At 42.7% G+C, this 19,681-nt stretch overlaps 3 protein-coding genes across 3 annotated transcripts; 2 read left to right on the top strand and 1 right to left on the bottom strand.

Moving 5' to 3' along the window:
- Positions 1–66: 66 nt before the first annotated feature.
- LOC139569794 (EF-hand calcium-binding domain-containing protein 3-like) lies at positions 67–8,013 on the bottom strand. The gene is made up of 9 exons (XM_071391152.1): positions 7,964–8,013; positions 6,923–6,993; positions 6,496–6,639; positions 5,786–5,857; positions 5,452–5,575; positions 4,589–4,737; positions 3,047–3,189; positions 630–755; positions 67–297 (listed from the first exon to the last, which is right to left on the bottom strand). Exons 1-9 carry the CDS (start codon positions 8,011–8,013, stop codon positions 67–69), a joined length of 1,110 nt encoding a protein of 369 aa, XP_071247253.1.
- Positions 8,014–9,832: 1,819 nt separating this feature from the next.
- LOC139569712 (CD63 antigen-like) lies at positions 9,833–12,434 on the top strand. Its single transcript, XM_071391110.1, has 5 exons — positions 9,833–10,012; positions 10,722–10,787; positions 11,062–11,151; positions 11,481–11,624; positions 12,192–12,434. Exons 1-4 carry the CDS (start codon positions 9,842–9,844, stop codon positions 11,616–11,618), a joined length of 465 nt encoding a protein of 154 aa, XP_071247211.1. The 5' UTR covers positions 9,833–9,841; the 3' UTR covers positions 11,619–11,624; positions 12,192–12,434.
- An 89-nt stretch (positions 12,435–12,523) lies between these two features.
- pus3 (pseudouridylate synthase 3) lies at positions 12,524–18,323 on the top strand. Its single transcript, XM_071392411.1, has 7 exons — positions 12,524–12,718; positions 14,809–15,251; positions 15,526–15,803; positions 16,146–16,338; positions 16,520–16,629; positions 16,914–17,086; positions 17,905–18,323. Exons 1-7 carry the CDS (start codon positions 12,679–12,681, stop codon positions 18,147–18,149), a joined length of 1,482 nt encoding a protein of 493 aa, XP_071248512.1. The 5' UTR covers positions 12,524–12,678; the 3' UTR covers positions 18,150–18,323.
- Positions 18,324–19,681: the final 1,358 nt, after the last annotated feature.

The following is a 19,681-nucleotide window of genomic DNA, read 5'->3' on the forward strand; positions in this document are numbered from 1 at the left end:
ACAATATCTACACATTTCTTGCTTTTAATTGGAAGTCATCCATACTCCCTCCATACTCCCTGCTCCCTAATACTGGTGTGGCAGCAGAGGCAAGTTGTGCCTCTCTTCCAGCAGGTCGCGGGGCTGCAGCATGTTGCGGCAGCCACTCCAGCTCCAGCTGTAGGTGGAAAATGTGTCAGAGAAGGCATTGTGGCCCAGAGAGGTGTGGTAGCTCTGCAGCGAGCCCCAGGAGTCCCAGGTGTCCCGCTGCTTGTACTGGCTCAGCGTCTCCAGGTAGGTGTTCAAGCCCTCTTTGGACTGGGGTGAGAGAGGGACGGAGGGAGGAGAGAGAGGGAAGTAGAGAGTAACTCACTTTAATCAGGCCTTTCCAAGCAGAGATATTGTTTGTACAGTAGCCCTACGTTGTAGTCACACGTATTACATAGCACATTGTTACATAAAAATGGCAGGGATGGAGAGAAGAGAGAGGCATCTTTGCTGAGAAGATTTGGAATAGATGGAAGGGGGATACAGAGACAGGAGGAAAGACGGGAAGACTCAAACATGGCCATTTCTAACTGAAATACTGCAAAGGTATTGACTAAAATGGCAAATGCATGATGTTGTTGTTATAGTGTGAGCTGGAGCACCTTGCGGTGTATTTGGTTGATGTTGTCATAGGTGAGATGTTCTCGGTCCTTCACTTGCAGGTCCACCTTGATCTTGACCGGAGTGATCATGTCCTTAGTCTCCTTTCCTGGGTACTTGATTGATAACTGTGGGAGGGACGGAAGGAAGTGGAGAGAGTGAGCCAGAGAGAGAGAGAGAGAGAGAGATAGAGAGATGAGTAACCCACAATCTCCTCCCTATAGGCTGTGTCATTGTCATCGGTGATTAGGCCTACCAGCATCGTGTCGTCGGCAAACTTAATGATGGTGTTGGAGTCTTGCGCGGCCACAGAGTAGTGGGTGAACAGGGAGTACAGGAGGGGACTAAGCACGCACCCCTGAAGGGCCCCCGTGTTGAGGGTAAGCATGGCGAATGTGTTGTTGCCTACCCTCACCACCTGGGGGCGGCCTGTCATGAAGTCCAGGATCCAGTTGCAGAGGGAGGTGATCAGTCCCAAGGACCTTAGCTTAGTGATGAGCTTCGAGGGCACTATGGTGTTGAATGCTGAGCTGTAGTCAATGAACAGCATTCTCACATAGGGACTATGGTTGTCTGCTGAAACATGTAGGTATTACAGACTGGGTCAGGGAGAGGTTGAAAATGTCAATGAAGTCACTTGCCAGCTGGTTAGCGCATGCTCTTAGTATGCGTCCTGCTAATCCATCTGGCTCTGCGGCCTTGTGAATGTTAACCTGTTTAAAGGTCTTACTCACATCGGCTAAGGAGAGCATGATTCCACATTCGTCCGGAACAGCTGGTGCTCTTATGCGTGGTTCACTGTTGCTTGCCTCGAAGCGAGCATAGAAGGCATTTAGCTCGTCTAGTAGGCTCGTGTCACTAGGTAGCTCGTGTTTGGGTTTCCCGTGTTTGGGTTTCCCTTTGTAATCCGTGATAGTTTGCAAGCCCTGACAAGCGTCAGACCGGTGTAGTAGGATTGGATCTTAGTCCTGTAGTGATACTTTTTGATGGTTCGTCGGAGGGTGTAGCCGGATTTCTTATAAGCGTTTGGATTAGTGTCCCACTTCTTGAAAATGGCAGCTCAAGCCTTTAGCTCAGTGCAGATGTTGACTGTAATCCATGGCTTCTGGTTGGAATATGTATGTCCGGTCTCTGTGGGGACAATGTCGTCAATGCACTTAATTAAGCCGATGACTCATGTGGTAAACTCCTCAATGCCATTGGATGAATCCCAGAACATATTCCAGCAAAACAGTCCTGTAGAGTAGCATCCGCTTCATCGGACCACTTCCTAATTGAGCGTGTCACTGGTACTTCCTGTTTGTTCTTGCTTGTAAGCAGGAATCAGGAGCATAGAGTAATGGTCAGATTTGCCAAATAGAGGGCGAGGGAGAGTGTTGTATGTGTCTCTTTGTGGAGTAAATGTGATCTAGAGTTTTTCCCCCCGCTAGTTGCATAGGTGACATGCTGGTAGAAACAAGGTAGAACGGATTTCAGTTTTCCTGCATTAATATCACCGGCCACTAGAAGTGCTACCTCTGGAGGAGTATTTTCTTGTTGGCTTATGGTCCTATATAGCTCATTGAGTGCGGTCTTAGTGCCAGCATCGGTTTGTGGTGGTAAATAGACAGCTACGAAAAATATAGATAAACTCTCTTGGTAAATAGTATGGTCTACACAGTGTATCATAAGGTATTCTAACTCAGGTGAGAAGAATTTCGAGACTTCCTTAATATTAGAGATTGCACACCAGCTGTTGTTAACAGAGAGACACGCCCTTGAGTTTACGAGACGCTGCCGTTCTGTCCTACTGATGCATAGAAAAATAATGTTGAATTTACATAAACCATGTCCTCGTTCAGCCATGACTCCGTGAAGCAGGATATTACAGTTCTTCAGGTCCCGTTGATAGGATAGTCTCGAACGGAGCTCGTCTAGTTTGTTCTTCAGTCATTGTACATTCGCCAATAGAACAGAGGGTAGAGGAGGTTTATTTAATCACTCCCGTAGTTTCGTCAGGGTGCCCCCACGTCGGCTTTTATATCGCCGTCTTTTCATATTTGGGGAAAATGTACTAAACTTCCCCTGCTATTATCCTTGTATTTTTAGATTCATAAATAGGGATAATAATTAATGAATTGCTGATTCAGAACTGAATTAAGATAAGAAGCCAGGGAAGACAACATCTAGATAAAGTTTGGTTACATAAATGAAAAAAGCTGTATACTTGACAATATTCAACACAGCATGCAATACAGCGGTGATCCAGATGCATTTTCAGTCAATTCAGGTCGTTATTGTAAAATATAATTGATTTATTCTCGATGACTTACCTGGCTAAATAAAGGCGCAAGTAAATAAAATAAAGTAAACCGAATTGGCTGAATTTACTGAATTTAAATGGAATTGTCTCCAACCCTTCTGTCATTTTAGCTCATACCTGTCTGATGCGCTCCTCGATCTCCACGGTCTTCCAGGTCTTGGCAGAGGGGACACTTCCCTGTGTCGCCACCCGCTTGCCCACCATGACCTTTGACTTGACGTTCAGGCTGGGCCGCTTAGAATATGGGCTGGTACTGGGAGCTGAGAGAGTCACACACACAACGCAGTGACTCGGATTCAATTCAATTCAGTAATCCAATGTTGCCAAAGAAGACAAAGGTTTGGGGTCACTTAGAAATGTGTTTGTTTTTGAAAGAAAAGCAAATTTTTTGTCCATTGAAATATCATAATTTTGATCAGAAATACAGTGTAGACATTGTTAACGTTGTAAATGACTATTGTAGCTGGAAACGGCAGATTTTTTTATGGAATATCTACACAGGTGTACAGAGGCCCATTATTAGCAACCATCACTCATGTGTTCCAATGACACGTTGAGTTAGCTAATCCAACTTTTTCATTTTAAAAGGCTAATTGATCCTTAGAAAACCCTTTTGCAATTATGTTAGCACAGCTGAAAACTGTTGTTTTGATTAAAGAAGCAATAAAATAGGCCTTCTTAAGACTAGTTGAGTATCTGGAGCATCCTCATTTGTGGGTTCAATTACAGGCTCAAAATGGCCAGAAACAAAGCACTTTCTTCTGAAACTCGTCAGTCTATTCTTGTTCTGAGAAATGAAGGCTATTCCATGTGAGAAATTGCCAAGAAACTGAAGATCTCGTACAACGCTGTGTACTACTCCCTTCACAGAACAGCACAAACTGGCTCTAACCAGAATAGAAAGAGGAGTGGGAGGCCCCGGTGCACAACTGAGCAAGAGGACAAGTACATTAGAGTGTCTAGTTTGAGAAACAGACGCTTCACAAGTCCTCAACTGGCAGCTTCATTAAATAGTACCCGCAAAACACCAGTCTCAACGTCAACAGTGAAGAGGCGACTCTGGGATGCTGGCCTTCTAGGCAAAGATACTCTGTCCAGTGTCTTAATCTTTTCTTTTTATTGGCCAGTCTGAGATATGGATTTTTCTTTGCAACTCTGCCTAGAAGGCCAGCATCCCGGAGTCGCCTCTTCACTGTTGAAGAGGCAACTATTCACATTAACAATGTCTACACTGTATTTCTGATCAATTTGATGTTATTTTAATAGACAAAAAAAATTGCTTTTCTTTCAAAAACAAGGAAATGTCTAAGTGACCCCAAACTTTTGAACGGTAGTGTACAGTGTAAAATTGAAAGATAGGTAAGGAGCACAGGAGGTTGCTGAGGGGAGGACGGCTCATAATAATGGTGGAACGGAGAAAATGGAATGGCTTCAAACACATGGAAACTATGTGTTTGATGTAGTTGATTCCGCTCCAGCCATTACCACGAGCCCGTCTTCCCCAATTAAGGTGCCACCAACCTCCTGTGCTTAGGAGGGGAAGTAATATACACAAAATTAAACCAGGAACTGAAATTATGTAGTTTAGATGTGTTTCTCAAACACTGGTCAAACGTTGTTGTTCAGACGTTACACAGACATTGCCCATACGTTGCTCACCGTTGGGTTTGATGTACTTCATCAGCTGCTTGGGCTGCAGGCCCACCAGATGGGCCCCCTTGGCGTAGTAGGTGATCACATGACCCCTGCTCTTGTCCTGATGCGGCGCCACCAGCAACACATGACGCAGCGACTTCTTATGGTAATAGCTGGGTGGAGACAGAAAGACTCAAAGAACGAGAACTTAAGCTGACAACATTTTATTTTGGGGGCTTTGTTCTTCATATTTTGTCATGAGCAACAGTTTACTCAAATGATTTACTCTAATATTTATTCTCATAATAAACCTCACAATTCTTGGGACCCCCCGAGGGGCGGCGCAGCTGTGTAGGGCACTACATTGCGGTGCTTGAGGCGTCACTACAGATCCCAGGCTGTGTCACAACCGGCCGTGACCGGGAGTCCCATAGGGCGGCGCAAAATTGTCCCAGCGTTGTATGGGTTAGGGGAGGGTTTGGCCAGGGGGGCTTTACTTGCCTCATCACGCTCTAGCGACTCCTTGTGGCGGGCCGGGCGCCTGCAGGCTGACTCTGGTCGTCAGTTGAACAGTGTTACCTCTGACACATTGGTGCGGCTGGCTTCCGGGTTAAGTGGGTGGGTGTTAAGGAGGGCGGTTTGGCGGGTCATGTTTCGGAGGACACATGACTCGACCTTCGCATCTCCTGAGCCTGTTGAGGAGTTGCAGCGAAGAGACGAGATAGTAATTGGATCGTAATTGGATATCACGAAATTGGGGAGAAAAGGGGGCTATATCTTTTTTAAATATATATAAAAAAAGAAAGAAAAGAATCTTGCATACATGTAGTGCCTGACCAGAAGTACTGCGAGTGTATATTTTCAGAGAAGGAACGTTTGTATTTTACCGAACTATCTCCCCAGTGGCACTGCTGGGAATGAGGCCCGCATTCAGCATCTGATTCAAGGCTTTGTAGAATACAGAGTCTGACTGATCCACACTCTGAGATGGGTCAGGGGACTCCGCTACAGGGAGAGAGAGGGAGGTTTGATGGAGAGGGAAATGGGAAGAACAGAGGGTGACAATGGAGAGAAATAGAAAGGGAGAGATTGAGGGAGGAGGAGTCGAGGGAGCAGTTGGCACCTGTTTCATGGCTTGAAAAAATAATGTAATTGTGAACATGTGCATGCCATCTAAAATCTGTCAAAACACACTTTTCTCTCTTACAGGCTTTTTACCTTTTATACACCTGGCGAACTTCTGGCTGTCTGTCATCACACACAGAAAGTCTTGAAAACCTACCTCACCATCTCCTAGAAACAAATCACATTTTAATTATTGTTCCTTACAATAAAATTACAGATAGCTTTCATATGTTCTACTAGGGATGGGCATTTGAAAGAACGTCTGTGTTGGAGTACTCTCATCGAAATAATTTTGAGTAATCAAGTTATTGCATGTTAGCGTGAAACGGGGCTGATGGCAAAAAAGTATCCCATTGGATCTTCCAATTAAGCCTGTGGTTGTTCTGATACACAACTGAAAATGTAATTTAACATAATTACTGCACTTGACATACTCCACACACATTTAAAAGTTTGAAATGTTCTCTGTGCTTATACATTTTACCTGATAAATAGCTGCATTTGTACATTTTGAGTATTTGTTAATAAGCAATTGAGTACAAACCTTGAATCGACTACTCACACCCACCCCATATTCTACCCGTCTTTGATTTCACAAACATCTGAAAGGCTAGTTTGGAGTTAATTTTTAGTTCCTAAATACATTTAAAATGTATTGGAAGCAGGTTATAAAGGCTTTTCACATTCAGTGGAACATGTTAGAATTGCAAACGGAATGTTTTCATCTTGTGAAATTTCCAATAGCGTAATTCCTTGATCCTGCATTGGGATACATTGCATGTGTATGTCCTTGTGAGTGACCTCACCGTCATAGTCGGCCCTATGTAGGGCAGCCTCAGTCTGCTCGGGGCTGAGTCTCATGTTTACTGTGTCCAATAGGGAGGAGAGACCCACTACGTCGATGCAGCCATGACTATCGGTGGCAAACAGCTCAAAGACAGCCTGGAACGCTATGGGATAGGATAGAACAGGAAAGGATTAACTTGATTGTCCCCGAGGAGAAAATAAAAACTCCTTCTGGTTGAAAATGGCTGGTTTGTACACTGATGAAGGTCCTATGACCAAAACTTAAGCTTGAGATCCCTTAAATACACCATTTGTCAAATTGTATTATTTTTCTCTTTGTGCTACTGGAAGTAACTAACCTTCTTTTCATTTTAAATTCTTCGACAGGCATGCATAGCGATTGACACTCATTTAAAGTATAGAAATGACAAGGTAATGTCATGTCACCTTCAACTTGAGCGTCCGATAGTGGCTCCTCTGCAACCATGGTTGCCAAGTCCTTGAGCTGACCCACACCCCTGTTGGTCAGAGCCATGGTGTGACATTGGTAAGAAGGGACATTGTCATCAAACAGTTCTAAAATTCTAAAACCTCTTTATATTCAATAATACTGACTCAGCACTGTTGGCATACTTGCTCAATTAATCTCTTCTAGATTCCTCGCCTCCTCTCTCCTCGTCGCCTTGTCAAAACGCTTTGGAGGAGAAGGTGCGAGAGGAGGTACCTTGGACCTTCTCCTCCAATACAATTGACAAGGAGGTGAGGAAATAGGATGTGGAAATTGCGGTAAGAGATGTAGTTTCAAAATCTTGGAATGATAAAACAGACTGCACTTTACACTAAGTGTACAAAACATTAAGGACACCGTCCTAATATTAAGGACACCTTCCTAATATTTTGTTCCCCCCCAGAAACTCCAGAAAGTTGAGTGAAATTCAGTCTCGTGCTTTTCTATGCGGGCTGATATTTCTTCAGCGCTACAGCTTAGAGGGAACATTGATGCTGGCCCATGTTGACTCCAATGCTTCCCACAGTTGTGTCAAGTTGGCTGGATGTCCTTTGGGTAGTGGACCATTCTTGATACACACAGGAAACTGTTGAGTGTGAAAACCCCAGCAGAGTTGCAGTTCTTGACACAAACCGGTGTACCTGGCACCTACTACCATACCCCGTTCAAAGGCACTTAAATATTTTGTCTTGCCTATTCACCCTCTGAATGGCACACATACACAATCCATGTCTCAAGGCTTAAAAATCCTACTTTAACATGCCTCCTCAACTTCATCTACACTGATTGAAGTGGATTGACATTGATAAGGGATCATAGCTTTCACCTGGATTCACCTGGTCAGTCTGTCATGAAAAGAGCAGGTGTCCTTAATGTTTTGTACGATCCATTAGGGGGGGGTAGGCCTAGTAGCATATAATGCTTGTCTGATTCATGTTGTTCTGATCAAACATCTGAAGAAGAAAACAACGCGTACTCACAGAGAATCTAGGACTTCCTTCAAGTCTGAGGTTATCCCGTTGGGGTCCATGTGTCTGCTGCCCTGACCCACAGGGTTTTGGGTGCCCTAGAAATACAAGTGATAGGTGAATTATTTAGGAAACGTTTTTTTATGAAAAATTTTGTAATTATTATTATATCAATAACCTATCTTTGTCTTACTTTTTACTTTTTCACCGATATAATAAAAAGGCTAAATAGTAGGAAATGTATGCTACTAGCCTAACCTTCATCCCGCCTGCTGGGGTCTCTCTCATTGTGACAGGTATGGGATGGTCCATGCTTCTCAGATAAGCTCACATAGGGTGTTGACCCTGCAGGAAGCACAATTGGAGAGTTTTAGTGCAGTGATGGGAGTATAAAATGACATCAAAACCATGATGTCACAACCAGACCTACATCATAGAGGTCCTATTAAATGATGTATTCTTGATCCTAATTCTATTACATAAAAAAATACGTTCAAAATAAGCTTACCATCTAAAATGAAAACGCTGAAATAAACGCTGAAATTATCCCATTGGTTACTTATAGGCCTTCTAAAGTTAACGATCAGAATTGCCCATTTTGTGTTCTCACGTTGAGAGTAAAAGGAATTGTTTCCAACATCAGTTCCCAAAGCACCTCTTATAGAAACGATCGATGGGACTCAGGTTCTCACAGCCATTTCATTTGCACTAATTTTGGGGACACACGTGTCATGGGTTACCTATGACGTACGCATCAGTGACGTTTCTTATTTATTCGACAAAGTTGTAGAAATCCCAATGACTCTGTCTCGCACCTGCCGTTTGATCTTGAACATATATTTCCTCAACAACAACAAAAAGTGTTACAAAAGCATAATACTGTATCTAATGTAGGTTCATTGTCCTGTCATGATAAAAGTCATTTTTTATAAAAACATTTTTTAACTAGGCTATAACACTTCATCGCTGTAGAACAAGTATCTCAGAGACCTTTGCATAAACCTTGTTCAATACCATTCATCAGATGCATAATTTGTTTAGGTCTGGCTCACAATTTCAGAAAAGGGGAATAGGATAATTCTCTATATTCAGTGGAGACATCACCATTTTCATCCTTTGTTGGCCGCTTATGCCCTTACATTTGGAATAATAATTTAGCCTACGGGGTAAGACTGCCTGAAATGAGACGCTTTCAATAGGCTATTTATTTTTACATTTCAGTTATTGATCAGAATTGAATAACCTTTTTTTGTGTCACCAAAATTATAAGAATAGGCTGCATTAAGTTCCTTTTCATTTTCTTCAATATGTTGTTCTGGGTAAGTAGAAAAGTATATTTGATTTTACAGTCTGTATATCAGAAGAATTGTACATATAGCCTACCATTAGTCTTTACCATTAATCTTAATAAAGCTGGTGAAAATGTTCTAATAACTCACCAAAAACGTAATTGAGAAATAATTTATTTACTGTACATATATGTAAGCCTATGTGTTATGGCATGAAGGATATATCATTTTACAGAGCACATTGCAAGGGCTAAATGGCAGATTGTTATGCCAAGGTAATTGCTCATTCATTGTAACAAAATGTAGCCTATACGTTTTATGATACACTCCATTTAAAAATAAAAAAGTTCCAAACACTTTGATAGGATATTTTGATATGATGATATGTCTTAAATATTGTCTTGCCAGAACTGAACGAAATGTATTGACTTTCATCACATCTTTCTTTTGAGGGTCAAAATATTAATATAGGCCTACACTCAACTATACTTAGACTTGTGTCTCAAATCACTTTTAAATGTTTTAATACAACATCTATTTGCAGTAATACTCACAGCTTTATTTCTAGGTGTCTGGCATTGCCTTTATTGCCATTGGGTCAATGTCGCTCACGACATACACAGAGATAGCGACTTTCACGGGTAGGGCTCTGTCCCGCACCTCCATGTTGCTTATTGCAGAGGGCATCATCGTAGTGGGCATCACCGTCTCGGTCATCTCCTTCCTTGGGTGCTTCGGGGCGCGGACCGACAGTCGCTCCCTTCGGGCCTCAGTGAGTAACATCCAATTCATTAGACCTACTGCATTTTTTGCCCTGTAACCCATGTTAGCATTATAGCCCCTTAAAGGTCCAGTGCAGTCAAACTTGATTTTCCTGTGTTTTATATATATTTCCACGCAATGAGGTTGGATTAATACTTTGGAATTGTGAAAATTATGATAATGCCGTTTTAGTGTAAGAGCTGTTAGAAAATACCTCGTAAAATTTCTGCCTGTTTTGGTGGGAGGGACTTTTGGCCTTTCACGATGACATCACCATGTGGTAAATTAGTTAATTGACCAATAAGAAAAAAAGTTCCAAACCTCTCTACCCATAACAGCAAATGTTCAGTTTCCCCTCCACAGTCAAACCCATCCCAGACAGTCCTAGCAAAATTCTTGATTGGGAAATAGCTTTTTGCTAAGAAGCTATTTAAAAAAAATTTTTGACTACTTTAATTGAAAGCAATCACAGTATGGTACTTAATTGTTACCCAGAAATAAATTGAGATTGAGATTTAAAAAAAGGCTGCATTGGACCGTTAAAGCTTATTCTTTTGGATGCCATGAGTGCAGGCTGAATCAGGTTGGAATTAACGCCTTCACACCTTGTGGTCACCAGGACCAGAATTAAAGAAAGCCCCATGAGCTTGCAATACTTATAAATACTTTGCAATAACACATTTTCTTTGCTCTGCCATTTAATAATGCATTTCACTTAGATCCTTGTCATGATCCTGACCATGGAGATTGTAGCAGGGATTTCCCTGTATGTCCTTCGAAGTAAGGTGAGACATGTCAATTGTGTGTTGTATTTTGCAAATGCTTTTCAGTATTGAAGATAAATATTTCACAATAAACAGCAGTGCTTCTCGAGTTCCTATGCATTTTGTTGGGCAGAAAGCTACGCCCCTCTGCCTAGCTCTGTTGCCCCCTACTTCAAAGCCCACAATAGTTTCAATGGGAAAGGTTACGGAATAGTGGGGAACTGATGAGCTGTTTTGGTGAATGTGCTGTATAATTGCAAATGTAATTAATTATGTCCTATACTGCCCTCTGCAGGTGGATGAGATAATCAAAAAGAAAGCACGCTCCGTGATCTCAGAGTACAGCGTGAAGAACAGACCTGTCATAGATGATGTTCAGGATGAGGTGACCCAGTTACCACAGCTTTATTCAACTATTGGCCTATCACTATTGACAATAACAATGATCACCTGTTGTATCCGTCAGTAACTTGCTGTGATGCATTATGAAAATGGAAATCCATCCATTGGAAGTTGTATATTACACCTAACTGCTGTAGTATAGTCTGACATTGGCTTGACCTGTGTGTGTGTGTGTGTGTGTGTGTGTGTGTGTGTGTGTGTGTGTGTGTGTGTGTGTGTGTGTGTGTGTGTGTGTGTGTGTGTGTGTGTGTGTCTGTTTTGCACATGTGTGTGTGTACTTCATATGTTGTCCTGTATGTTGCTCTGTTGCAGTTCCACTGCTGTGGTGCAGAGAACTACACCAACTGGTTCCGCAGTAAGGGCTGGGGCAACAGAAGCTCAGTACCAGACTCATGCTGCCTGGTGGAGTATGATTTCTGTGGCCACGTCATCAGTAAAACCACTGTATAACTGAAGGTCAGCAAACACACACACACACACACACACACACACACACACACACACACACACACACACACACACACACACACACACACACACACACACACACACACACACACACACACACACACACACACACACACACACACACAAATGCATGTCCCTTTACAAATAGACAGACTACACACATGTGCAGAACACACACACACACACACACACACACACACACACACACACACACACACACACACACACACACACACACACACACACACACACACACAGAGAGAACGAGAGAGCCATCATAGTGTCATCATATTGATTGATGATAGTGACTGTATGATCCGTAGAGTTGTGTCCAAACCATCAGACAATACCCGGGGAAGAACCTGGTATGGGTGGCTGCTGCCTGTATTGGTCTGGGGGTTGTGGAGGTAAACAAATGGCAATCTGTCCATCATGTTCTATTTTGACAGGATAAGACATGCATTATTGTGTCACATTCACACAAACAAGAGGCATATGTAGAACGTGTGTGTCAATACATTCACAGCTAACTGACTCATTTGTGGTGTCCTTTAGGTCTTTGGAGCCTTGCTTGGGATGTGTCTATTTCAAGACTTGAGACGAAGAAGCTACGAAAAAATGTACTTAAAATGATACTATCATGACAAATTCCACACACCTGCTACTGTTAGTAAGATGTTGATACTGTGTTTGCTTGGTGTGCTTTCTGGCCACATGTATTTTACCCTGTCATTGGAAGAAAAAAAATAGCTTGAAATGTATTATTTATTTAGGAATAAAGTTTATTTGATGATGTCATGCTTTATTTTTGTTTATTTACAGCCAACAACATAAACATAAACATAAAAAATATAAGTTAAAGCTGCCTAAAATACTGACCAATGAGTGTCAAAAATGAACTGCAACTCCCAGAAACCCTTACAGGAAATAAGTCCGTCTAGAATTTGCGTCTGATTCAGAACGAACTGAAGCGTTAATTCCGAGGTTGAGGCACGAGTTGAAGCATGCATTGTAACGTTTTACGAAAGTGTCTTGATAGGGAATGATAACCTTACTCATCAAAGCTACACGTCAAAGTAAAGGTAAAATATGTTGATATTATTGTGTCGTTTGTGCTGATGCAAGCTGAAACTATTTTCACTGTTGCCTCGTTCTTAGAATAAAGCTAGCTAACTAGCTAGCTAGCACTCGAAACCCTTTTTCTTATGCAGAAGGTTGGTGGCACCTTAATTGGGGAGGACGGGCTCGAGGTAATGGCTGGAGCGAAATAGGTGGAATGGTATCAAATACATCAAACACATTGGTTTCCATGTGTTTGATTCCATTCCAGCCATTATTATGGGCCGTCCTCCCCTCAGCAGCCTCCAACTGGGAAGCTAGGGTTTTCAGCCGTTACATTCGCCTGCATTTGGCTCCACATAAACTACAATTCCGACGCTGTGTTTTTACGTTTAGAAAAGTAAATCTTCGCTTTCAAACCGGTTTTCGGTTTGAACATATGCTGATATGCCTCATATCAGCGAGAAAATATTTCAAATAAAAATAGTTACTGTAGCAGTTTTGAACAGATACTCATGCCTTGTGTTCTTCCAGTTGACGAACCACATTATCACCCCAGTTATGCTTACACACAGGTGTTCAGAGCAGTTAGATAACGAATTAGCACATATGGCTACCTATGTCTTCCATCTGTCTAAAGTAAACAAGCAATGTAACATGGAGATATGGCAGTGTGGGAACAGTAAACCTAACCTTATAAAGGTGTGTAGTAACCTTTTGAAATTTAATTTTATTTGATCATTTCTTGCTGATATGAAAGATGTCTTCCTTATGTTTCCAAAAACGTATGTAGTGGAAATTCTAATCCAATAATGAGAGACAAGGTCAATCACCAATCGGGATATGACTTTATTCAAAACGTATTAATAAGGAAAGCATAGAGTAAGGAATTGCTTCTATAATAATGAGGCTGGTTGTCTCAACACTCCCAAGTGTTGTGGCGAGCAATTCTGACGTACAAAGAATACAAATATATTTTATAGTAAAGATAAGCTCTTTTAGTCTACATGAAAAACAGATGTATGGAATGGGTCACAAGGTGAAACTTGATATATAAGAAAGGAGTATCCCGGAGCCAGAGAGCATTTGCTATGAAGACTGTTCTTTTTGTTCAGTTTGACCCCTAAGACGAGGCTCTGATCTCATCCCTGTTACTTCATAACACAAACACAAACTCATTCTATGGCATAAATCCAATTGTCAACTCCAGATACTCCTATCTCAAGTAAAACCACTTCTTGACCACACGCCTGGACAAGCTCACTGAGGGGAGTCAGCCTCTAGGTCATACACTATCCCAGGATAGGTGCAACATCCGAGATGACATACAATGGTTCGAGACACTACCCCACACATCTTGTCTCAAACCTTATCTCCCCCAAGGCCAAAGGAGGGAGTGACTGGCGCACAGACATTGTGGAGACAAGTAATTGGTTCCCTATTAATTACACCATCCCTTCACATGGTTTAAAATAGTTAGACACATTCACATATGAAGACAATGTTCCCTCCTGTCCAGCTCTTTCTGATATTCTGCATAGCACCAGGGACATGTGATAGACAAGCCTGACTTCTCCCCTCTGGGCCCCAGGTGACTGAGGACCAGCTGAGGTAGGAAGTGCAACTGCTAACACCAGAGTCCGAAGGGATACATTCTAATAACGAGTTCAACCGTTCAATTATATGAGCATATGTAGTTAAGACATCTTAATTATCTATGTTACTTAACTAATTCTGATTCTTCCGCCACATGTACTGCCAGTAATCCGTGTTAATGTTTAGAGCAAGCGCCAGGGCTCTTAACAAAACTCCTCCGGTCAGAAGATACTATTGTCAATAGGCGCTAAAGCAGTTAGCATCTATGAATGGGGTAGCTAGCTAGCTAACATGCTAACTACATCTGAATCTAGGCTAGACGAATCAAATGTATCTATCTTTATACAGCTAGCAAGCTGACCTTCTGCAGCAGACACTTGTGTAGGTTAAGTTCGTATGTTAGATTTTTCACTCTCTGGTGACTAACTAAATCAGAAATACTCTAAAAAGGAATGTCTTAGTTACTAGCTACATTCAAACACAGTCCAACTCTTTGTCATTCTAACTTACTTTCCAGATAAGTTATTTTGCCGTTTGCAAAGCAACATGTCTGAGGAATTACTACAGAGAGTGAGAGACCTGGAAGGAGAGGTGGGGAGACTGAAAGCACAGCTGAGAGAGAAGGTCAAGGAAGGAACTGGGGATGAGATGGCGGTGTCAACCAACTCTGATGGAAAGAAGGATACCAGCAAGCCTGATGCTGGTGGCAGGAAAAAGGGCAAAAGAGTGAGTCGGGACCGACCGTTTGATTTCTCTGCCCATCCTCGGCGCCATGTTGCGCTACGCTTAGCCTACCTGGGCTGGGCCTATCAGGGCTTTGCTGTCCAGGAGAACACAGACAACACTGTGGAAGCCCGGCTCTTCGAGGCTCTTCTGAAGACTCGACTGATCCAGGATCGCCAGAGTTCTAACTATCACCGTTGTGGCCGCACTGACAAAGGAGTCAGTGCCTTTTCCCAGGTCAGATAACTTGGCCTACTACACCTCCAACAATAACATGCTAATAGTTCTTGAAAACATTGGAGCAATAGCGGGCAACCTCTCCCAACCCAACTATGTTACTTCAAATAATATGGACAAGTTTGTTATGCCTTAGATTAAGCTAGCAAGGCTATATGGTTGCTAGCTGTCCATGCATGGACATAAACATCTATATTGTAACAAATTCCCAACTCCCATTTGTTTTTTGCCCTCATGTAGCCTTAACAGTATATCTTTTTTTTTCTTGACATAGGTCATGTCCATAGACTTGCGCTCCACTCAGTTTTGTGAAGGCCTAGGAGTGACTCTCCCGTCCAATGTCGACGCTGGTGTCAAGAACAAAGTGGACGTGGCGGAGCTACCTTATGTGAAGATGCTGAACAGAGTCCTGCCCCAGGACATCAGGATTCTCGACTGGTCACCTGCTCCGCAGGGCTTCAGTGCGCGCTTCGACTGTCAGTCTAGAACCTACCGGTACTACTTCCCACGCGGGGCTCTGGATGTGACGTTGATGGCAGAGGCTGCCAAACGGTGAGTGGTGCCAAATTATCCGGCATGTAATTTGAAGACTGGTCAAATAAACAACAAGCCATATTGTCTTGTTTACCCTAGATTCTTTCTAGGGCAGATTGCAAAGCTTAGGCCTTCTAAACAATATTGGCTATTGAATCTAAAAATGTCAAATGATGCTGACAACCTAAATTATTTAGTCAGGTTGGCAGCAGCAGGGGTAAGCTGGGACAACCTGCCCTGCTAGATTAAAAAGCAGGGGAAACGCTTCCTGTATGTTCTCACCACCACAGTTTGAAACAATAGTCATTTTAGAAGCTGAACTGAAAGCCCCGCATCTTCTCCTTACTCATTGGTCTACAGCTACGAGGGCACTCACGACTTCCGCAACCTCTGCAAGATGGACGTGGGCAACGGTGTGCTGCAGTTCCAGAGGACCATCCTGTCTGCCACGGTCCAGCCTGTCCATCAAACTCCCCCTACTGCGCCCACTACCACAGACCCATACGACCTCTTCATATTTGAGATCAAAGGACTGGCCTTCCTCTATCACCAGGTCAGAGAATGCTCCCTGACTCATTGGACATACATGTTTTCATCTGTGGCTTATTGCATATGGATGTTTTGTCACTTGTTTTAGCACTTTGGGTTTTTGAACAGCGCGTTACAAATAAAATGTATTATTATATCACCCAGTACTACCTCCATGCTATGTTGTCTGTTGTTCTTCCCACCAGGTGCGGTGCATAATGGCAGTGCTGCTGCTGATTGGCCAGAAGCTGGAGCCCCCAGAGATAGTGGATCAACTCTTGGATGTGAAGAAGAATCCCAGGAAACCCCAATACAGGTGAGTTGGTCTAGGCATTGCTATCCAGAGACTCTTCCAAACACTCATTAGAAAAGCAAATAACATCTATTTTGGACAAGACAAGTCATTAGAAAAAATGTCCACCATAGTGCTTTGTCGTGTTCATTAGGCACCAAACGGAAGAAAACACTCAAACAGGGAGGTAATATCTGAACATGTCCAAAACTTGTCATTTATCCATTGTAAAAAAGAAAATGGCCTTAGTGTGCCCTAATGAACACAACCCAGTACAAAAGCGAGTGGTCTTTCTATTTTTCAATCAGCATGGCGGTGGACTTTCCCCTGGTGCTGTTCGACTGCCATTTTGAGGGGTTGAGCTGGCGCAGGGAGGCTGAGGAGTTGGAACACGCCCTTGCCACGCTGCAGCAACACTGGACCCAGACAGCAGTCAAGACCCAGGTCATCCACGGCATGATCCAAGGCCTAGACAGCACAGGTCTGTCAATCCTTTATTGAAATCAAATCCAACTTTATTTATCCCTATCCTATTGTCTACCACTGCATAGAGGGAGACTGTGTGGTCAAGAAGGAAACGCCAATATAGTGTCTTTAATAGGGCGTTGGGCCACCACGAGACAGAACGGCTTCAATGCATCTTGTCATAGATTCTACAAGTGTCTGGAACTCTATTGGAGGGATGCTTAACCATTCTTCATTGGGAAATTCCAGTGGTGGAGAACGCTGTCTCAGGCGCCACTTCTAAATCCTCCGTAAGTCTTCAATTGGATTGAGATCTGGTGAATGAGACTCCCATGGCATATGGTTTGCATCGTTTTCATGCTCATCAAACCATTCCGGGACCATTCATGCCCTGTGGATGGCGGCATAGCCATGGTATCCAAAATAATGGCCTGCCCAGCACTTTTTATCAGTGGAGGCTCATAATAATGGCCGGAGCGGAGCAAATGGAATGGCATCAAACACCTGGAACACGTGTGTTCTGATGTATTTGATACCATTCCACTGATTCCGCTCCAGTCAATACCACGAACCTGTATTCCCCAATTAAGGTGCCACCAACCTCCTGTGATTTTTATACATGACCCTAATCATGATGGAATGTTAATTAACTCAGGAACCATACCTGTGTGGAAGCACCCGCTTTCAATATGCTTTGTATCTCTCAGTTCCTCAAGACTTACCATTATTTTGGCAGTTGCCTGTATGATCACGTGCTAGTTGTATTATACTCGGGTTACATTGGGGTTTTGTATGGGGATGTGTAATGGAACAACCCATTTTCTCCATCAACAGGTGGGACCTCCTCTCCCCATTGCTGGCTGATGGAAGGTACCAAACAGCGGACCTATCGGCCCTTGCTTGAGCGTCCACGCTGCGAGAGCCTGGAGTCCAGGATAGAACACTTTGTTAAAAGAGGCAGGCTTGAACGAGAAGAAGGGGAAAATGGTGGCGAAACGGTACACAAGGGCAAAAGGTCAAAGCACTTGCACAATACCTCCATTTCGTCTGTCCTCCCCGATGTGTCGCCGTCCTTCTGACCCCAGGGCCAATCAGAAACCACAAGATTGACACCTGCTCGAGAAATTGGACTAATCATATAATATTGACTGAATTCTTAATGCTGTTATTTTACTTTTTAGATTTTTTTTAATGGAATGGAGAAACAATTGTAGGTTTTTGTTATTCTCTGGAATAAATCTATTTGAGATTCATCCGAAAGGGTTTAAAGTCTATTGGAGAACTTGGATAGGGGTTTAAAATAACCTTTCATCATTGAAGATTTGTCAAGTTACGTGGCCCACCCATATAATTAGAATTAATTATAGTAATTTAGTAGGATCTCTATGTTCCCACCAAGGAAGCTGAAGTCGAAACATTTGTCACAATCAGGCGGAACCTTTCGTAGAATTTGAGTGAATACCGGGAGCTTATTATCGATGCACTGAGCTAAACTAGCTAGTAAGCTAAAGAAAGTTGACTAGCTAACTTAGATGTTTCTTACCTAACCACAGATGGAACAATGAACTAGATGTTTCACCGGATGTATAAATCTGAAGCATCCGGTTGGCATTTCCAATCACCACCAAATATGTTGTTGAGAGGAAGCCCAGTGGCCGGCATTGGGAGAAGATGGCGCAAGATGGATTTTGGCCAACATTCTGCAAGTTTTCTCATCTATTAAACACTTGATTGCAATAGCTCTGCCTCCTTTCAACGCAGATGCGGAAGTGCGACATCGGCGGATGCAGTGGATTGAGACGCATCCAATGCAAAACCCAGATATCTCTAGCTTAAATTGACAGATTCTGATGGATTTTTTTCAAAATTATGTTATATAGATTGACACACCGGTAACATTCTCAAAACACCACCAATTGTGTGCTATTCTAGGTACCCAAGGCAGAACATCTATCCTCTCAGAACAAAGATGATGTAATTGTTGGCTTACAAAAGAAGCAGGGCACATCAACACAAAGTGATCCTCGAAATGAGATTTTACAAGTTCAAGGTACACATCAATTATGTTATCACTGAACCAATTTCCATTGCTTATTTTATCAATATTCTCAGCTGTGAATGAAGACCGTTTCCTCTGAGTTGGCTTAGTCGACTAACCTGTACCCCTGCACATTGACTCTGTATTTATTTTTATTTAACCAGGTAGGCTAGTTGAGAACAAGTTCTCATTTACAACTGCGACCTGGCCAAGATAAAGCAAAGCAGTGCGACACAAACAACAACATAGTTACACATGGAATAAACAAGCATACAGTCAATAACACAATAGAAAAAAAGAAAGTATATACAGTGTGTGTGTAAATGGCGTGAGGAGGTAAGGCAATAAATAGGCCGTAGTAGCGAAGTAATTACAATTTAGCTAGTGCAAGTAGAAATACTGGTGTGCAAAAGAGCAGAAGAGTAAATAAAAACAATATGGGGATGAGGTAGGTAGATTGGATGGTCTATTTACAGATGGGCTATGTACAGCTGCAGTGATCAGTTAGCTGCTCTGATAGCTGATGTTTAAAGTTAGTGAGGGAATATAAGTCTCCAGCTTCAGCGATATCTT

The sequence above is a fragment of the Salvelinus alpinus genome, chromosome 3 (genome assembly GCF_045679555.1).
Source record: "Salvelinus alpinus chromosome 3, SLU_Salpinus.1, whole genome shotgun sequence".
Classification (NCBI taxonomy): domain Eukaryota; kingdom Metazoa; phylum Chordata; class Actinopteri; order Salmoniformes; family Salmonidae; genus Salvelinus; species Salvelinus alpinus.

What these genes read in the sequence shown, in the direction of transcription:
- LOC139569794 (XM_071391152.1), bottom strand. Translation starts at nt 8,013, where the DNA reads ATGGACCCCAACGGGATAACCTCAGACTTGAAGGAAGTCCTAGATTCT. An exon ending in AAGGAAGTCCTAGATTCTCT is followed by an intron (nt 6,994 to 7,963) that starts GTGAGTACGCGT and finishes TCTGACCAACAG; the next exon opens with GGGTGTGGGTCAGCTCAAGG. An exon ending in ACATAGGGCCGACTATGACG is followed by an intron (nt 5,858 to 6,495) that starts GTGAGGTCACTC and finishes ATTTGTTTCTAG; the next exon opens with GAGATGGTGAGGTAGGTTTT.
- LOC139569712 (XM_071391110.1), top strand. Translation starts at nt 9,842, where the DNA reads ATGTCGCTCACGACATACACAGAGATAGCGACTTTCACGGGTAGGGCT. An exon ending in TGTATGTCCTTCGAAGTAAG is followed by an intron (nt 10,788 to 11,061) that starts GTGAGACATGTC and finishes TGCCCTCTGCAG; the next exon opens with GTGGATGAGATAATCAAAAA. An exon ending in TAGATGATGTTCAGGATGAG is followed by an intron (nt 11,152 to 11,480) that starts GTGACCCAGTTA and finishes GCTCTGTTGCAG; the next exon opens with TTCCACTGCTGTGGTGCAGA.
- pus3 (XM_071392411.1), top strand. Translation starts at nt 12,679, where the DNA reads ATGATAACCTTACTCATCAAAGCTACACGTCAAAGTAAAG. An exon ending in AGCTACACGTCAAAGTAAAG is followed by an intron (nt 12,719 to 14,808) that starts GTAAAATATGTT and finishes CTTACTTTCCAG; the next exon opens with ATAAGTTATTTTGCCGTTTG. An exon ending in CCCAGGAAACCCCAATACAG is followed by an intron (nt 16,630 to 16,913) that starts GTGAGTTGGTCT and finishes TTTTTCAATCAG; the next exon opens with CATGGCGGTGGACTTTCCCC.